The following is a 16,149-nucleotide window of genomic DNA, read 5'->3' as shown; positions in this document are numbered from 1 at the left end:
CTTTGGGGTGTGCTGGTACAGCACCTGGAGCAACAAGAGGAGGGGCTGGTTTGGGGCAGGGCTTTGTGTCCCTCTTGTGAAACCTGCCCTGGGGGTGCAGCACTTGTGTCCCCCAAGGGCACAAGGGTCTGTCAGCTTCCCTCCAGTCAAACACTGACCCCTGAGTGGAGCCTGCTGCCCTGTACCTGCCCCACACCTACACACGTTGATTTTAATTGGGAAAGGCAGATATTTTTTTTCCTGCATTTGCCAGATGCTTGGATGCTGCTCAGAATTGCTGAGCTGGTGTTTTCCTGCATCCATGTTTAAATCCACAGATCTGCCTTTTGCTGATGGAGATTTCAGCACCGAAAGCTCACAAGAAAGGGCGGGGGGGGGGGATATGAAAAGAAAACCAGATGAAATACCACGAAGGCGGGAGAGGCGAGAGTAAGCTAGGCTCGCGTGAAGAGGAAACCTCTAAAGGAATCAGTTAAGGACACAGCCACGGATATCTCATAAGGAACTGCACTGAAATCGTACCCGAGGTACTGAAATAATCGATGCTGTGTACAGCTGAGAGGAGATTCTAAGACTTGCTGGAGACATTTTCCATTGTCCCGCGTGTGCAGCGGGCGGGGGTGGCCGCATCCTGCTGCCACGGGGTGCTCAGTGCTGCAGCAGCACAATTCCGGGGTTCAGCGCTACCGTGAAGGCCGGGAAGCAGATTTTCAGCGTTGTGCGTGGTGGCCCAAATACTGTAAAATCTGGTTTGTGAGTCTGAACTGACTCAAGAGCTAGCTCTGTTTATTGTTAATCTATTTTATTATTAATGGTTTCAAAAGTCTCTTTGACAGCCCTGTGCTATTAGCGCTGGTAGACAATTCTCTTTCCTGTTTTCCAATATTATCCTTTCAATACAGACACCTCCTTTCTGTGCATGAGTGAGCCTTTACAGCCAAGGCACTGAGGGGCTTTAAAGTCGTTACTTCTCTCAGTAATTAGACACAGTGATTAGCATTTCTCTCATTTCACACTGGATCCTCTTTTCCGTTCATAACTCGAGGGGCGGTGGGAGGCGTACAAGGGCTGGGCTGGCTGTTGGGAGCCGGGGCACAGGGGCGAAGCGGCTGGGTGCTGGCTCTGCCCTGCGCAGCAGGGGCTGCAGTGCCACTCTGCCCTCCCTGTGTCACTGTCACTGCTGCAGGAGCTGCCCGTGAAACCTTGTGCCGTGGGGGTGGATGTGTGTGCAGTCCCTGGAGACTGCAGCTGAGTGTGCCTGATGAAGCCCGGCAGTCCGTCCCTTGCTCCTCCAGCCGAGGTTAGCGCCATCCATCCTCTGCTCGGGTTGGAAGATGCAATTTTGCTGGGTCTCTCCCGGGGCAGGTCCAGAGTTCCCTGAGACAATTTTGTTCTTAGCGGACCACGCCATTTGAAACACCACGAGGCAAACTGGGATGTGAGGTGTAAGGACCAGCTGTTAGACATCATTACACCAGATTTTCTCACTTAGCTTTTTTAAAATGGACGTATATCTGCTGTTCCAACATACACTGTAAGGCCAGAAAAAAGACCAGCAAGATCATGAGACATCTTCTCCTGCCTAGCACAGGCCATTGGACACCCTTGAGTTAATTCCCATTTGAACTAGAACTTATCGATTTAAGGCCGGGGGGGGGGGAATCCTGTCTACATTTGCCACTGGTAGAAAAATTATCACTGCAACTCTTGATGAAAGGGTTAAAGACAGTCTTTGGTGGAGATTCTTGTTGGAGTGGTTAAGGTCTTGTCATTCTCTACAATCTCCCTTCTGAACGGCAGAGCTGGCAGAAGGGAAGAGGCCTGTGGGCCTGGCAGGACAGACCACAACGGGGTGTATTTATCTCTAACTCCTTTTCATCTGGGGTTTACGTTAAGAGGGTAACACAGGCGGCTGCGTTACGCTTCGGTAAGCAGCCCTAAGGAAGTATAGGTGCTTTGGTCTGTGACTCTCAGTGCATTAACAGCTTCAAATAGTTCCTTCTCTGCACAAGTCACCACCACAGACCAAAAAAGAGACAGAAGCTCCTGCAAAGTGCCAGAGAAATGTAGGAGTAAAGAGCCTGCATTTCCCGATGGGCTGTGTACGCTAGTTCTGCTGGGTGGCGGTGAGAGCATCTGTGCTGACAGTGGTCACCAACTTCCACAGAAGCATACACAGCTTCGTCATCAGACTCATCCTGCTGCTGCCACAAGCACCACGTCACCTAATCCCTGCCAGAGGCGTGCTGGTCAGGCCAGGCTCCAAGGGGACAAGTGTCCCTGCTTCAACCACGGCACGCTTCCAAGTCATCTCTCCTCTGACAGGTACTGACCTTTTTCCGGTTTTCCCATATTTATTCATGGGCCTCTTCGATACGTTGATTCTCGCACCAGCATTGTTTTCTGGACTGAATGTCTCTTCTCCTTCCCTGGTGTTTACTACTCCACTGTATTTATAGAGATCGCAACTCCATCGCCTTCTGCCTTCAGTTTCCTAGACTAAACAACCGTTCCCTGAACATCCCTGGAGTCCTTCCCTGGGGTTCTTCAGTCCGAGTACGTTTCTCTTCAACCATTCTCACATAATCCCTGTGTTTTCCCATGTTAACAGTATTTTCCCATGTCGTGCCATGGAAGAGGCTTCCCATAGCTACAGAGGCATGAAGGTAACTCTGTTGAGTGCTGTATTAAGCCCTACGATTCCCTAATTCTGCATGAGGACTAAACTCTCCGCTTCGGTGGTACGTGCTGCTGAGATGTGCTCTGGGAATCCGAAGTGCCCGTAGCACGCTGGTGGGCTCCAGAGGTGGTGTGGGCTGCAGGCAGGACCGGGCAGGCCAGTGCTATTAAAGTCAGGTCCTTGAGACCTCAGCCTGCCAATCCCTGGCCGTGTCCAAGACATCACAGAGGGGATCTTCTTGTCTCTTGAACCTTGGGGAAACCGGTATGTGCTTCGTAGCTCCGTAACTGCATTGAGAAGTGTTGGTTTCTGCTTGCACTGCTTCCCGCACCAACCTTTAGCACTGGTTTGCATCAGAAAGCCGACCTCTTCTGACCTCCTCCGTCCTGCGGCACACAGGCCCTGCCTGCCCCACTCCTGTTTACGTCAGCCAGAGCTGCAAGGTCAGATCCCTGGAGCTGCTCTGGAAATCTACCCCCAGCTGCATTTGCTCTAAAGATGTTAAGATTAATTTTCTCAGGAGAATTCAGGGAAAAGCTTCTGTGGTTTTTGTGTATCGTTTACTTCTCTGGGACTTGTTGGATGTTCTCCAGGGATTCCAGTCCTGCACTTCGGGTAAATATTTATTCCTTGTTATTTGAAGCAAAGGATGAAAGCCCCACCACACTCCCTGCACAGCATCTCCAACTAGTTTGAAGGTGCTGGAGATTTTTAATGCCATAAATAGACATTAGCGGTGGAAGCTGTGAAACCCGCATGGTGGCTGCTTGCTGCAAGGAGCTGCTGTTCTGCAGAAATGGACGGGCAGCATCTGCGGTGGGGAGTGGAGTCTGCACGTTAACGTGTGGGGGACATGGGCCCCCCAAAGCCCAGGAGCCGGGCAGGTGAAGAACACGTTGTTATCACTGATTACTGACGTTCACTGCCACTACAGGTATCTGCCATGCTTTGGGACCTGCGAGATCCATGGTCAGAGGGCAGGTCCCTGGCATCAGGTGATGTGACCTGGTACAGGATTTTCTGCTTGATGGAAATTCCATGATATAAACTTTTTAATGGAATGGTATTTTTACATTCCTTCCGGGGTTGATAGGTTGTCTTTTGCAAAATCATACCATCTGTTTCAACGCTGATTTTCCAAAAATTGCACCGTATCAAAACTGAATCACCAGTATTTAAAAACATAACATTAAAATTTTCTGTTTTGAAAAGGTTTAACGAGGGCTCCAGTTTGGGTTTTATGAAATACGAAATGTGGAGGCAGACACATTTCTGGTACATGCATAGCATTTGTCAAATCTGTATTTTTTAAAAAAAACCACCACCCCTCATCTCACTGGGAAGTTACCTGCTGCCTCCCGGCAGGAAATTATTAACCAGTCTTGATAACCCACGACAGTGCACCCCTCCAGATGCTTCTCTTTATGGATGGTCATATCTCGTGTTGGGCCCGGTTACAATAATCATCTTCCTTTTTTGCCATGAACTCTCTGTCCCCCAAACCCGTAGTCATTCAGACTCTGTATAATTTGGTTTCTCGGCACAGACTTGGCTCATGTTTTCTGCCAGGTGCTTCAGGGCATTCCCCAGTATAATGGCCACTGGTTACATGGACACAGGGCACTGTAAAGGTTTCCTGCTGGCCTGGATTTACCAGACCAGAGCTGCTCAGTACCTCCTGGAGGCTTGTGTAACAACAACCCGGTCACCTTGCCACGTGAAGTCCTTCTGCAGAGAACTTGTGTTACCCTTGTGCACAGGCCACAGGGTGAGACACCCCCTCCTTCCTCCGCTGCAATGGGATAATCGTGGAACTGCGTCTGCCTGACCTCAGATCAATACAGTTAAGCACGGACGTCTGCAATGCAGTGTGAGCATCAGCTGTTACAAACTGTACGTGAGCCACCAGCCCGCGGCCTCAGCCTGGCTTACGGACCATTCACTCACTCTTCTTAAGGAGTCCACTCCAGCCGTGAGAGGAAGCAAATAATTAAGGTGGTTTGGGCACCTGAATTGACGGTACTAGACACAGAAAGAAAAAATAAACTTTTAATTTTGCATTCTAACAAGAAAGCGCAGCTCTTTGTTTAATGCTTGATCTTATTGCTCTTTCAGCTTTCTGAATGATGCTCTTTTCCTGGTTCTTGCTAAACCTAGCTCTGCCGGGTAATATCCGACTTCTATTAGATAGGCTGAAAAAGGCAGACTCATTCGCCTGCCACACGTGGTGACAGTCGGGAAGGGGCTCCAGCCGGCGCGGGGATGCTGCCCTCCAGGATGGCCACACCTACTACGTCCCTCTGTGGGCCACAGTCAATGCCTTTGCTGAACGCAGGGGTCCTGTGGGTTGCGTTTTGGGCAGTCCTTGCCCTGAAGCATCGTCTGGAGTCAGCCGCAGGCATCAGGCTCAGTAAGCCAAAAAAATGAATAGAAAACCCCACCACGGGTCCAAACACACCTCAAACGGGGGCAATCCTGAGGGATCTGGTTCTAAAGAATTGCTGTGAAATAACACTTTAGGGAGAATTATGTGAAAATAAAGTTGAGCTAAAACTAATCCATAGAGCACTAGGAAGCAGAAGCCAAGGGAGAAGGGAAGTGACTGTTAGCAGCCGGTGGTTATTTATGACTGCCATCTGTGTCATTATGCAGCCTGTCATGTTGATTTGGGAACTTCAAAGCAACAGCAGGAATAGACACGAGACCTTTTCGCTCCGAACGCACTGACAGCTTAACCGACATGAGCCAAATGAGCTTTTGCTTTTTCGGTTGTGGTTGTTGTTGTCGTTGGTATTTTGTTGCTCCTAGGAGCCCTGCTGTCAGGCCACGCAGCTGAACTGCTCTGGTTGTGCTGAGCTAGAGTGGAGACATCCAGGTCTTGTGGGGTTTTTTTTGTCTGCCAGGGGATGTTCCTGACACGTTGGACACAGGGAGCAGGCAGTTAAAGACAGGTCCCTCTGTCTTCCTCTTGGCTCTTCTCCCCACTACAAATAAATCATGGCAGGATTTACTCTGTCCGCAAGTGATGTTGTTTGGGAAAGCCAGCCCCGACCGTGGCCTGTCGCTGGTGCAAAGGGAGAGGTCAAATTGCTTTGTGGTGACTTCAGCAGACAGGAGGTGACAATGATGCCCTAGAACATCGTTAAAGACTAACAGCCAAGCAGCCCTCGTGCGCTCATTCCTGAAATGCTCCTGCAGTCAACAGAATGAAAAAAAAAGCTGGAGAAACCCATTGCTGAGACGGGGGACACAGAAACTGCGGCGCCGGCCCAGGGTGCGCTGTCAGCGAGAGTCAGAGGCTTCAGGGGAAAGCGCAAGAAACCTTTGGATGAAACAATCACAGACCAGGGTGCTCAGAGAGGATACGTCGCTGTGTCTTTGCTGTGAATTAGCGATCGGTGATTGTTCAAGGACTGAAAAGAATGAAAATGCTTTCTCTTGGCGTAAGGTTTGACGTAGCTGTGCCTATTCCTGTGATCCTAACACAGGTCAGCCCCGCCACGTCTGGTTAAAGGCCGACCCTCCCCAGGTGACCTGCCACCCCAACCCTGCACGGGGCTCCCCTGGAATCTGGACCATCTCCTGCATTACAGGAAGTATCAGAAAAGGAAACCATCTTGCTTTAATTTGTCTGCATCAAGAGGTGGTATCTGATGCTGAGTGCGTAGTTCAGGCACACCTGGAAATTCATCTTAAACTGTTTGGGAAAGAGAGGACAGTGGGGCAGGACCATGCTCTCTTGGGGGGGCATGATCAGGCCAAGGAAAATGGGCACTGCAGGTAGGAAGCAGACAGATGGGAAGGCAGGCAGGATGAAAAGGTAGGGGGTAACTGGGGCACCAGTTAACCCTTCATTTTTCCCCAGTATCACTACACTTGGTGTTTCCCAAGCAATAAACACCTTCATAGAGCAATAACAGTCTCAAGTTCCAGCTTAGCCAAGCAGATATGTGAGTGCTTAAGTGCAAACACCAGGTTAAGTCACCTCCTCTTCTCCAAGACATAAGACTATGGTTATAATTAAGCCTGCCTTAATGAATTCAGTGAGGAGCGATGGAGTGAAGAGCCACGCTGAAGTGGACTCAGCAAAAACCCATTGGAGTCTCCATTGCTGAGATGAAAATGGACTACTGTAATTTATTGTTTCCTCTTAGCAGGTGTCTAATTAATGACTACTTTTCTCACTCAGGATAACTTTAATTTCTTCATCCTCTACTTTGCAGGGGATTTTTGGTAGAATGGAGAGGCACGGCCTGGACAGTAAACTCCCGCTATGTGCATCCAGGTGTCTCTTAACATTTTCCTAAATGCTGTTGGAATTAATTTCCCGCACTTGAAGGAATTTTAGTTCAAACACAGAACTGGCTCCTGCTGGTTCTTGGTGTTTTGTCTTTTTTCAATAGCTGTAAGCTTGCGCTTCTCCATGCCTTTTGTATAGTATTGGATTATAGTGAAAGTCTTTCTGTTAGCAGCTTAACCACTTCATCCCTAAGCTCATTTGTGCCTCTGGGATGAATACTAAGCAGCGCTGCTGGGTCGGGGTCTGCAGAAAAGCCTGCTGGAATTGGGAAAGGCGCTTGGTGGGGCGCTCTGCCTGCCTAGCTTTGAGCAGCTAGCTGCCTGAAGCGCCTATTTATGGAGTATAGCTGCTGCCTCTCTACTTAAAGTATGGAGCCAGGAGTATCCTGAGGGCAATTCAGGTGTTAGGCAAGCAGGATTGCGTTCTGGAAGTCTCATCTCTCTCCTTTGAAGAGGAACAAAGCCTAGATCTTAAGTTAGGTGCTTCTGTCCTGGCCTGAGTTAGGTGGAGGGAACTGCAGCCTTACTGCCTAACCTGGTGGTAGGATCCCATCCTGACTTACTGGTCTGCTCTAGCGCCTGTGGGTGTGGTATCCTGATCTGGCTGTGACATTGCCTAGAAAATACATGTCTTGCAAAGGTAACTGCCAAAGAGCCCCTACGCTCTCTCTTTGCCCCTTCCTCCTAACTTCTACTTTATTTTTCTGCCTAGCACACTTTGTTCTATCTCCTGGCTTTTCTTGTTCTGCATTTGCCTTTCTGGAAGAAATTTCTTTGCTTGAGTAAAACCTGGAGCATTGCTACATACACAGACCTGTTCGTCCTCCTTTCTGTTTGGTTCATAGGCCTTTTCAACAGGAGCCACCTCACCCTTTGTATTTACACACTGCCTTGCACAGTAGTGTTACCACATGTATAATTCAAAGTGCAGCGTTCACAGACCTTGTACTGGGAAGAGAATCCTTCTTCAAACTATTGTCCACAAGGTGGGCCTCCATAGCTCTGCAAGTGTTTTGGGAAAGGGACTACATGGACCTCAAGTTATTCTAGTTGTGGTCACCCCAAAGACAGAAACAAATTCATTCTGCTATTCTTGCTGAGGTTATCCCTTCCCAGCAATAGTTTCAGTTTGTGTCCTAATTAATGCATGTCACCAACCAGACTCAGCAGTCCAGTTTTCTGTCCAAATTTTCCTGTCTGATTTTCCATTGTTTCCCCATGCACTCCAGGGCAGGTCATCGTGATGCACAGACTACCTGAGGGATCCATATCACTGTCAGTGAACACTTCTGGACAGTTATCTGGCACGATGCTGTTATGTACTATGGCTGAGAGCATTAACGGGGTAACAAAGACACCATGGGGAGGGGGGTCAGGAACTCACCTTCTGTCTCAGGCAAGCCCGTGCAATCTTTGCTAGTTGAGAGTGTCCCCACTGTCCTTGTTCTTGCAATCCTCAGGCTGGTCCCCTTCCCTGGACTGTGATTTTGCTGTGTCCTGCTCAGACACAACAGTCTCGTCAGAGTTGGCTTTCCCTGGGGGCAAAGGCTCTCCTCTGTGTTCGGTGCCTTCAGCATCTTCACCTCCTTTAAGCGCAAGTGTTTGCCCCTGAAGGGCAGTGTCTTGAGTCGCTTCCTCCCCTCCTTTTCTCACCAGCGGTCCTTGATCTGCATCCAGTCTGTCTCCCACTGCTGTGTCAAGCTTTCCGCCGTGGCCGTTTGAAGGCTCCTCAGTGGATTTCTGTTCTGAAGCTGTGATTTTCTCTAAGCCATCTCCATCTAAATTCGCTCCCATGGGCAACGACAAGGTCTCCTCACTGCCACGCCTCGTGGCTTGCACGGTTCTTGGAAGGCTGCTCTGTGAAGCAGTGCTGTTAGTGCTCTCCTTCTCCTGGGAGATGTCAGCAGAGCCAGGCTTCCCATTGGTATCTTCCCCATTGCCTTCCTTGCTTGGCTTGTGCCCTGGCTCTGAGTCACCTGTGTTGGCCACAGACGCCTCCGTGCTGAAGCCCTTCACTCCTCTCCGCTCCTCCTTCTGGCCATTGTGGGCAGACTGGACCTTTCCACTTTGTAGCCTTTGTGATGAGGAGGCCCCATGATCTTGGAGACTTGGCTGTTTCACCTTCTCCTCCAGCTCATCTGTGCAGTTCTCTTCCACCCCCTCCTCACCTCTGCTCTTCCGCTTGTCCTTACCAAGGCTCCTCTAAGAAAAGAAGGAGATATTTAGTTCAGCTTATTAAAATATTAGTATACGGCATTCCTTGACTATGATGGTTCCCAAAACTGGGGGGAAAATTATGGAATTCATTAAAGGAAGTAAAAGGGTGTAGGTGGAGACGAGAAGTGTTCAGGGACCAGATTAAGTGGGGTTGTGCTGACAGAGGGTCAATGCAAGAAGTGAAGTTGCTGTCACATCACGCCATCTGGAGGGTGCTAAGGTGGGTACGCTTACCCCAACGTAGAGGTCTTCCAGCTCTGCACTGGCTGAAAGCCTCCAACCATCCTGATGGTGCGTGTTCAACTTGAACTCATGAACTCACCTGGCCATCAACGTCATCCTTCAGAAAAGACATGTCCTCGCCTTCTTTTGCATCCCATCTGTCAAGAAAAATATTTTCAGAATTTAGGCCTTCAAGTTCTCATATGGCAAAGTGACTCTCCCTGCCTGACACCTGGGTAGGAATTTCTACTAGGGCCACACATTCCTTGTCTGAGCCCCTGGACCAGGCAACAAGAGATAAAGGCGACAGACATAACTGGTCCAGTTCCTTTTGGCACCTGCAAAGCACTCAGCCCGTCCAGAGACACTCATCTGAGACCACTAAATCTTAATGAACCGGTTGTTATAATTCTAAATGTAATGAAAACATAAAATCCAATTGCCAGAACAGACATTTGTCGTTAGACTAATAAGATATACAGTTTGCTTATGCTGATGTCTGCCCCAGTCTTGTCCTGCTTGCCCAAGTGTCCACAATGGCAGACATAGAGGCAGACAGTGAAGGATAAAATTGCTTTGAAGTAGTTTGGGAGACTTGAGACCTTGACATGTGCAAGCAGGCTGCAAGAATGGCCATAAGGATCAGCCTGAAGGTCCAGCTAGCCCAGGCTCTCTTCCCCTCTCAGCATCACTAGCAGATGCTTAGGGTAGAGTTTGAAAAGAGGACAAATACGTTTAACACCTCCCCGGTACCCTCCCCAGTTTCCAGAAACGTGCAGCTCGGATTTCCTGAGCCTGAGATGGTATCTCTGTGTTGAGTCATGCTTAGTAGACAGTCTCTTCCAAGGATTTGTGTAAGTGCATTTTGACCCCATAATAAATTTGCAGCAGCTACAACATCCTGTGCCAGAGGGCCACAGGGGAATTAAAGGCTGCATCACGAACTGCTTTCTTTTGCTTGTTTGAATTTCCTAGGGTGAATATAAATCTGAATTTGCCCGTGTAGTGCTACTGGGCAGAGAGGGGTCTTAGTAACCCTTACCTTCTCATATGTGTGCCTGGTGAATCATATCGCACGCTCCCCACACCCCCCCAAACATTTTATACACACACACACACTTCTCCCTGCCCCATACTCTTAAAACACAACATATGCAAACGTGTGTGAGATGTAATTCTTCTCTCAGACTCTGCTGGGCTTACTGACCTCTTCGTTTGGTAAGTTTGTGTCAAAAAATAAAAAGGCACATTGACGTGACTGCAGAGTCAGGTGTTTCCAGAGGCAGATGCGTTAGAGTGATCCCACGTGCCCTTGTGAAAAACGTGTGGGAATTGCCATCAGAGGCTGCTGATGATACAGTCACACTAAGCTGCCTCACACTGCCTTTATCTAGCAAAGTCCTTAGGGCAGAAGTGAATTGCATTTCAAGCACCTCAAGGCGCTCTCAGAGTGTAGAGCTGGGTATGGTGCCCTTAATAAGGCAGAGAGTGAAGCAGCTTGGAGCAGCCCTGTAGGGCTTAGCGACAGACCCAGCACCCAAACCACAGCCAGCGAGGTCTCGTCCTGAACACAAGGTAGGTCCCTGCCGCCGGCTGTGACAGCTCAAACCGCACAAGGGCCCCTTTTCTTGGGAGCAGCCCCCGCCACTGGGGTTGTATTTTCAGGGGAGCCCTGCAAGAGCTCAGAAAGTCAGGCTGCATAGAAGGGTAGAGCTCATCATGCACAGTCAACCGTGTTAAATTTCAGCATGGGCTGCCCTCAAGATCGACTCCCCTCTGCGCTCCGCATTGATGCTCGTGGGACCAACGACTGTTTTTCCCAGACCGATATCTAAGCTGAGGAATGACTTGCTGACTGCAGGTTTCTGCCTCTCCCTGCTCTGTCTACTCTACCACTGCACGGCTCCTGCAGAGCCAGCCTACAACAGACCATCCCCCCAGGTCTAAAGATAGCCAAAAATAGCTAGGCAGCAATTCTGAAATATTCAGCATCTCCACCTGACATATTCCTCCTCCCCATCATTACCCCAAACGCCCCAGAGTGTGTTATTAATCACTAAGATGCAATGAAAATACACAGCTCATTCCCTAGCACGGCTAGTGCTATCCATCACAGATGTTCATCTGGGAACTTGGCTACAAATTCTTGGGTATGCTGCTGCTGGAAGTCACTGCCAGATGCGCCAAGCAGGTCTTACCACTGTTGTTGAGTTGCTTGGACTTAAATGGGAGAGGAGTCTCTAAGTGATAAAGGGCAGATACAAGCGAAGGTAAGAAATACAAGAGGTAATGGGCACAAACTTGACCATGGGAAGTTCCATCTCAACATGAGGAGGAACTTCTTTGCTGTGAGGGTGGCAGAGCCCTGGCACAGGCTGCCCAGAGAGGTGGGGGAGTCTCCGTCTCTGGAGACATCCCAAACCCTCCTGGACGCGTTCCTGTGCCACCTGCTCTGGGTGACCCTGCTCTGGCAGGGGGGATGCACTAGATGATCTCCAGAGGTTCCTTCCAACCCTATGATTCTGTGATTCTGTGAAATATTCAGCACCCCAAAGGCTCCCTGAGCTCAGGTTTGAAATGAGAGGAAAAGCTTCAGGAATGATTCTTCCCAAAGAGAAGCAGTGGAGCAAGGGATGCTCTTCCAGCTTCAGAGAAAAGATTACGTGACCAGAGAGTCACAGGATCCCTTCTAGATCAACAGAGGACACAGAAGATGCAATGAAGAGGAGATAAGAAAAATAAAAGTCCCTGAGGTGAGACGGATGGGCAGCAGGAGAGCTATTCTAAAGTGATTCTGGCAGGACGGAGCAATCGCATAGTGCTGAGGAAGGTGTCCACGCTGCAGCAGACAAGTGTTTGGCTTCCTCATTTCTCCTGCTATTCCCAGGTCCACAGGTGAAGGTGAGGACTTCATGGCATGACTCCATATTCCAGCTACTCACAGCTAAACACACTAATGTTTAAGATACTACTTTGTAGTTTTAAATGAACCAGGATTTTCCATTCTAGTAGCTGATAAATATGAAGTACTGAAGCAAAGCAAACAAGAATGAAAAAAAAAATATCAGGATGCTTTCTAGCCCCATTTCTAATGGAGGATGTTCAGGGAGGAGTATGATATATTGTTTTTCTGTGAGATAAAATGAGAAAAAAATAAAAAGAACAAGAATAAAGAATGTCTCTGTGGAGACAATATTATATAAAATTTTATAGTTTCATCAGCAAGAGAATTTAGGCATCTAAATAGGTTTCTAGCACCAGCCATTTTGGAGCCTTAAGGCCTTTAAACGGGTATGAATAACATCCTGATGGTACCCAGCAGCCCTGGAGGAGTTAGACGCACTAGAAAGCCTCCAAGCCTCTGCGCTGCAGACACAAACATGTATTGGAAAACATACCTTCTCAGTTTGTTGCCAGGACAGGAAGAGGCTGTGGAAGTCTATGACAAGCCAGGCATCCTCTCTGCAACGCATCCTCCCTGCAACGCATCCTCTACGCCTCCCAACAGAAGGTGCTAAACCTTGCTGTGTAATCTGGCTAGCGGACCTTGCCCTCTCCCCAGATAAAGAACGGATCCAGAAACCACTGTCACTTTGAACTGGTTGACATTGCCAGTGTGCTTCGACTCTGATATGGTTCAATCAGGCACGTCCGAGGCACAAGGGATCTTAAGTCTGCTGGATCCACTGCATAAATGTCCTGCTAATGGGGTGAGGTGAGAAAAGCAAGGGAATAATACTATGTTATTACAGCAGGTAAAAGTGCTGATACTCAGGTATAACCCTACTTGGTTTGAAATGATGCTAACTGTCCCAGCTGCTGGCAGAGAGGAGGCTGCCATCTGCGGCCTCTCCAAGCTCTGGAGCAGAAGAGGCACAGACCACTGCAGGCAGAGACTCCGAGGGCTGCTAATGAGGCGCAGCTCAATGAGATGTCGTCAAACAGCGCTCCAAGCTGGCCAGTCAGAAGCTCTGAGGCAGTCTGTACAAAACATTAAATCCCAGCCCAACATTATTTCTTTGAATTTCTGCCATAAGACAGCTAGCCAAGGCATTCCTTCTGGGCATGGCTCTGAGAGCTCGGCATAGAAGGAAAAAGAAACGTCTCAAGATCCTGTTATGATTTCTGGAAAGTAGTCAGCATCTGCCTGTCACAGTCACGCTTTGGGGCATAAGTCAAGCTTTGCCAAGGAGGAGGAGAGGAGATGGGCGTAGGGGGGTGGGCAGGCTCTCACCCCTTCCCCTGGGTCTGACCAGGGCAGAGACGGAGCCTGAGGCAGGACCTGAGCACTGGGGTTTGACCCATGGGCCGTGGTGAGGAGAGAGCAGACCATAGCGGGATCCATCCGTCCGCACTGCCTATAAAAGGGAAGCAACAAACTCTTTGTCCATTCCAAGAAGCCGCTCAAAATCAACACCGCTCTTGCATTTACAGTCTATTCCCAGCACACACTTAAGCAGCCATTTGCATCTAAATTAGCCAGCTAAGGTGTCCACAGAGAAGAAAAAATGACTGCATTGGGATGAAACTTTAGGATTAAACTTTAAGATTAAACTCTGGAAGCATGAGGGTTATCATGTCATCAGGTCCTTCTAACATCATCGTTATTTCCTGAAGTCTTTCCTTATGTTTTGCAGAGCCACACTTGCTCCTGAGCGTAGTCGTTGAGGTCTGGGAGTTTGGTTTGCCCTGATGGGTTGGCATCTTCAGGCGGGGCAGAACAGTGTAATCACTGCATCTTTCATAGTTCTGAGCAGCAACATTCAGCCTGAAGCCTTCTAAGGTATTCATAGAAAGCAACAATATAAAGGAAATCTCTTGGCACACCCATCCCGCATATCCTCTGGGAACTGCTGTAATTCCCCGGTGCCGCAGTCAGCGGCTGGGGGGGACCGAACACGAGCACAGCTCATCAGCTTTTCTTTCCCAAGTACCTTTTATAGGGGATGGAGCTGAAGAATGGGAAGGGGTGGAATGTAACTTGCGAACAAAGCTAACTTGATTATTTGCATGCTGTTGAGCCCATTCTTCATCAATTTATCAGATTTAAATTTAATTTTAAATGTATGATTAACTAACGCGGCTCAGGAAGACAGAAGATAACCCATCTTTATGCTGTAAGTAGGTTCCCAGTCCACAGCTTAACTAGCTGAGAGTTACAGCTGCTCAGGTGCATTTCCTCAAAGCACAGCCACTGGAAACAAGAGCAACATTAAGAACCCTCCAGGCTTAATACAGTGCCAGGCCCTGCATATTAGACCTACTCCTGTCCTGACAGCAGAATCCTGCACACACAGCCCCTGCCCAACACTCTTCAGTTCAGCCAAGTAACAGCAAGCAGCAGCTGGCCTCCACCTACCTCATTTCTTCTGGGGAGTGCTGTGGGTACCCCTGTGAAGCACCTATCTGTTGATGCATCTCTTTAACTGTGTGGTCATAACTGACCTGTACGGTTGAAGAATGATAACATTAAAAGCTACTGGAATGGTTTGTGTTCTGGGTAAATGAAGAGGCTTGGGGTATGTAATCAACTCTTCATCCTTTTGTTGCCCGCTAAAGGGCATGGCAGTGCTGTGAAGATGATTAGCGTTATTAAACTGTCAGTGTGGCTCCAGGAAACTGGAGACTGCACTGAAATTTAATTATGGAGAGCAGCAGGGGAGGGGGACCCCTGGGAGGATGTGGGCGAACCTGTAAAATGCACTTGGTTTTGCTGATATTCTGAAATTACTTCTGTGCAAATGACTATATTGCTGTGTGCTGCCCACAGCTGGCAGGAGCAGGCCAGTTCCCTCCTCACCTCTTTAAGAACAGTCGTTTAAGAAGAAAAGACATCTGTATCACAGTATCAATCCTAATTGCTATTTGTTCAGTTGGAACTACCTTTGGAGCCTGCTCCTCCATATCAGCAGTGCCTGGAAGTCAGGTAAGATGTGGTCAAAAGCTTGCTGGGGCATGTGCCAGTGCTACCCAAACCTGGTGAGACAGTAGCCCCGAGCCCCTGGGCTGTTCTGCAGAGAGCTGAGGCAGTGGCTCAGTACAGCGATGCTGCACCCCACAAGTACCACAAACCCCACTAAACGAAGTCCTGCCAGACACGGGCCCAGCCAATGTGAACCGCTCTGAAAACATGCTGTTGGGGAACAATACTTCTTTTTGTCTGTCCCTTTTCACAATTGGGCAAGGAATGAGACCTGGACAGGTATATCACAGCCACTACTTCGCTGCCAGCCTCCTTACCTTCTGGCTCTTCCCGTCAGTCTGTCCTTCCCTTTGGCTCGGCTGCTCACAGCAGGTACTGCTTTCACACCAGGATCGCTCACATTCACTCCATGCTGTCCTCCACCTAGAAGACAGATTGGAAATGCCATGCAAGAGCAGGCAGAACCAGGTGACGGACCACTGAAGGGCCCAACATCCTTGTATCACTGCAAAGTACCTCTGGAGGAGGAAGCCTCTGAAGCTGTAATGCATACTGTACGTGTATTTTCTAAAGTAAAATACAAATTGAGAATTTAGGGGTGTTCCTTCTGCATTCTTTATTCCAAATTCCAATTGTAACTTTCAAACTTATTCCTTGGATACAATCTCCTTTGTGCTGTTCTTGGAAGACTTGTTCTCGTTCTCCCTTGCCGCACAGCACAGACTGTACCACACAGCTATGAGAGCGGCCATGTGGTATGTCCCCAAAAGGCACTCCAAATCTGCCAGAGTGCCTGGAGAGAACTCTC

General features: G+C 48.9%; 1 protein-coding gene across 2 annotated transcripts in view; it reads right to left on the bottom strand.

Moving 5' to 3' along the window:
- The window catches only part of CCDC9B (coiled-coil domain containing 9B), a 51,889-nt gene that overhangs the window by 2,716 nt on the left and 33,024 nt on the right, over window positions 1-16,149 (bottom strand). For both annotated transcript variants that reach the window (XM_063333290.1, XM_063333291.1), the window contains 3 exons: window positions 15,659-15,764; window positions 9,519-9,576; window positions 8,364-9,181 (listed from right to left, as the gene is read on the bottom strand). In XM_063333290.1, coding sequence (XP_063189360.1) covers window positions 8,396-9,181; window positions 9,519-9,576; window positions 15,659-15,764 — 950 coding nt within the window. In that variant the 3' untranslated portion in view covers window positions 8,364-8,395. The remainder of the gene's footprint in view (window positions 1-8,363; window positions 9,182-9,518; window positions 9,577-15,658; window positions 15,765-16,149) is intronic.

This window comes from Chroicocephalus ridibundus, chromosome 4 (assembly GCF_963924245.1).
Source record: "Chroicocephalus ridibundus chromosome 4, bChrRid1.1, whole genome shotgun sequence".
Taxonomy (NCBI): domain Eukaryota; kingdom Metazoa; phylum Chordata; class Aves; order Charadriiformes; family Laridae; genus Chroicocephalus; species Chroicocephalus ridibundus.
Note: the sequence above shows the minus strand (reverse complement) of the source record. Positions and strands in the feature narration are given on the sequence as shown.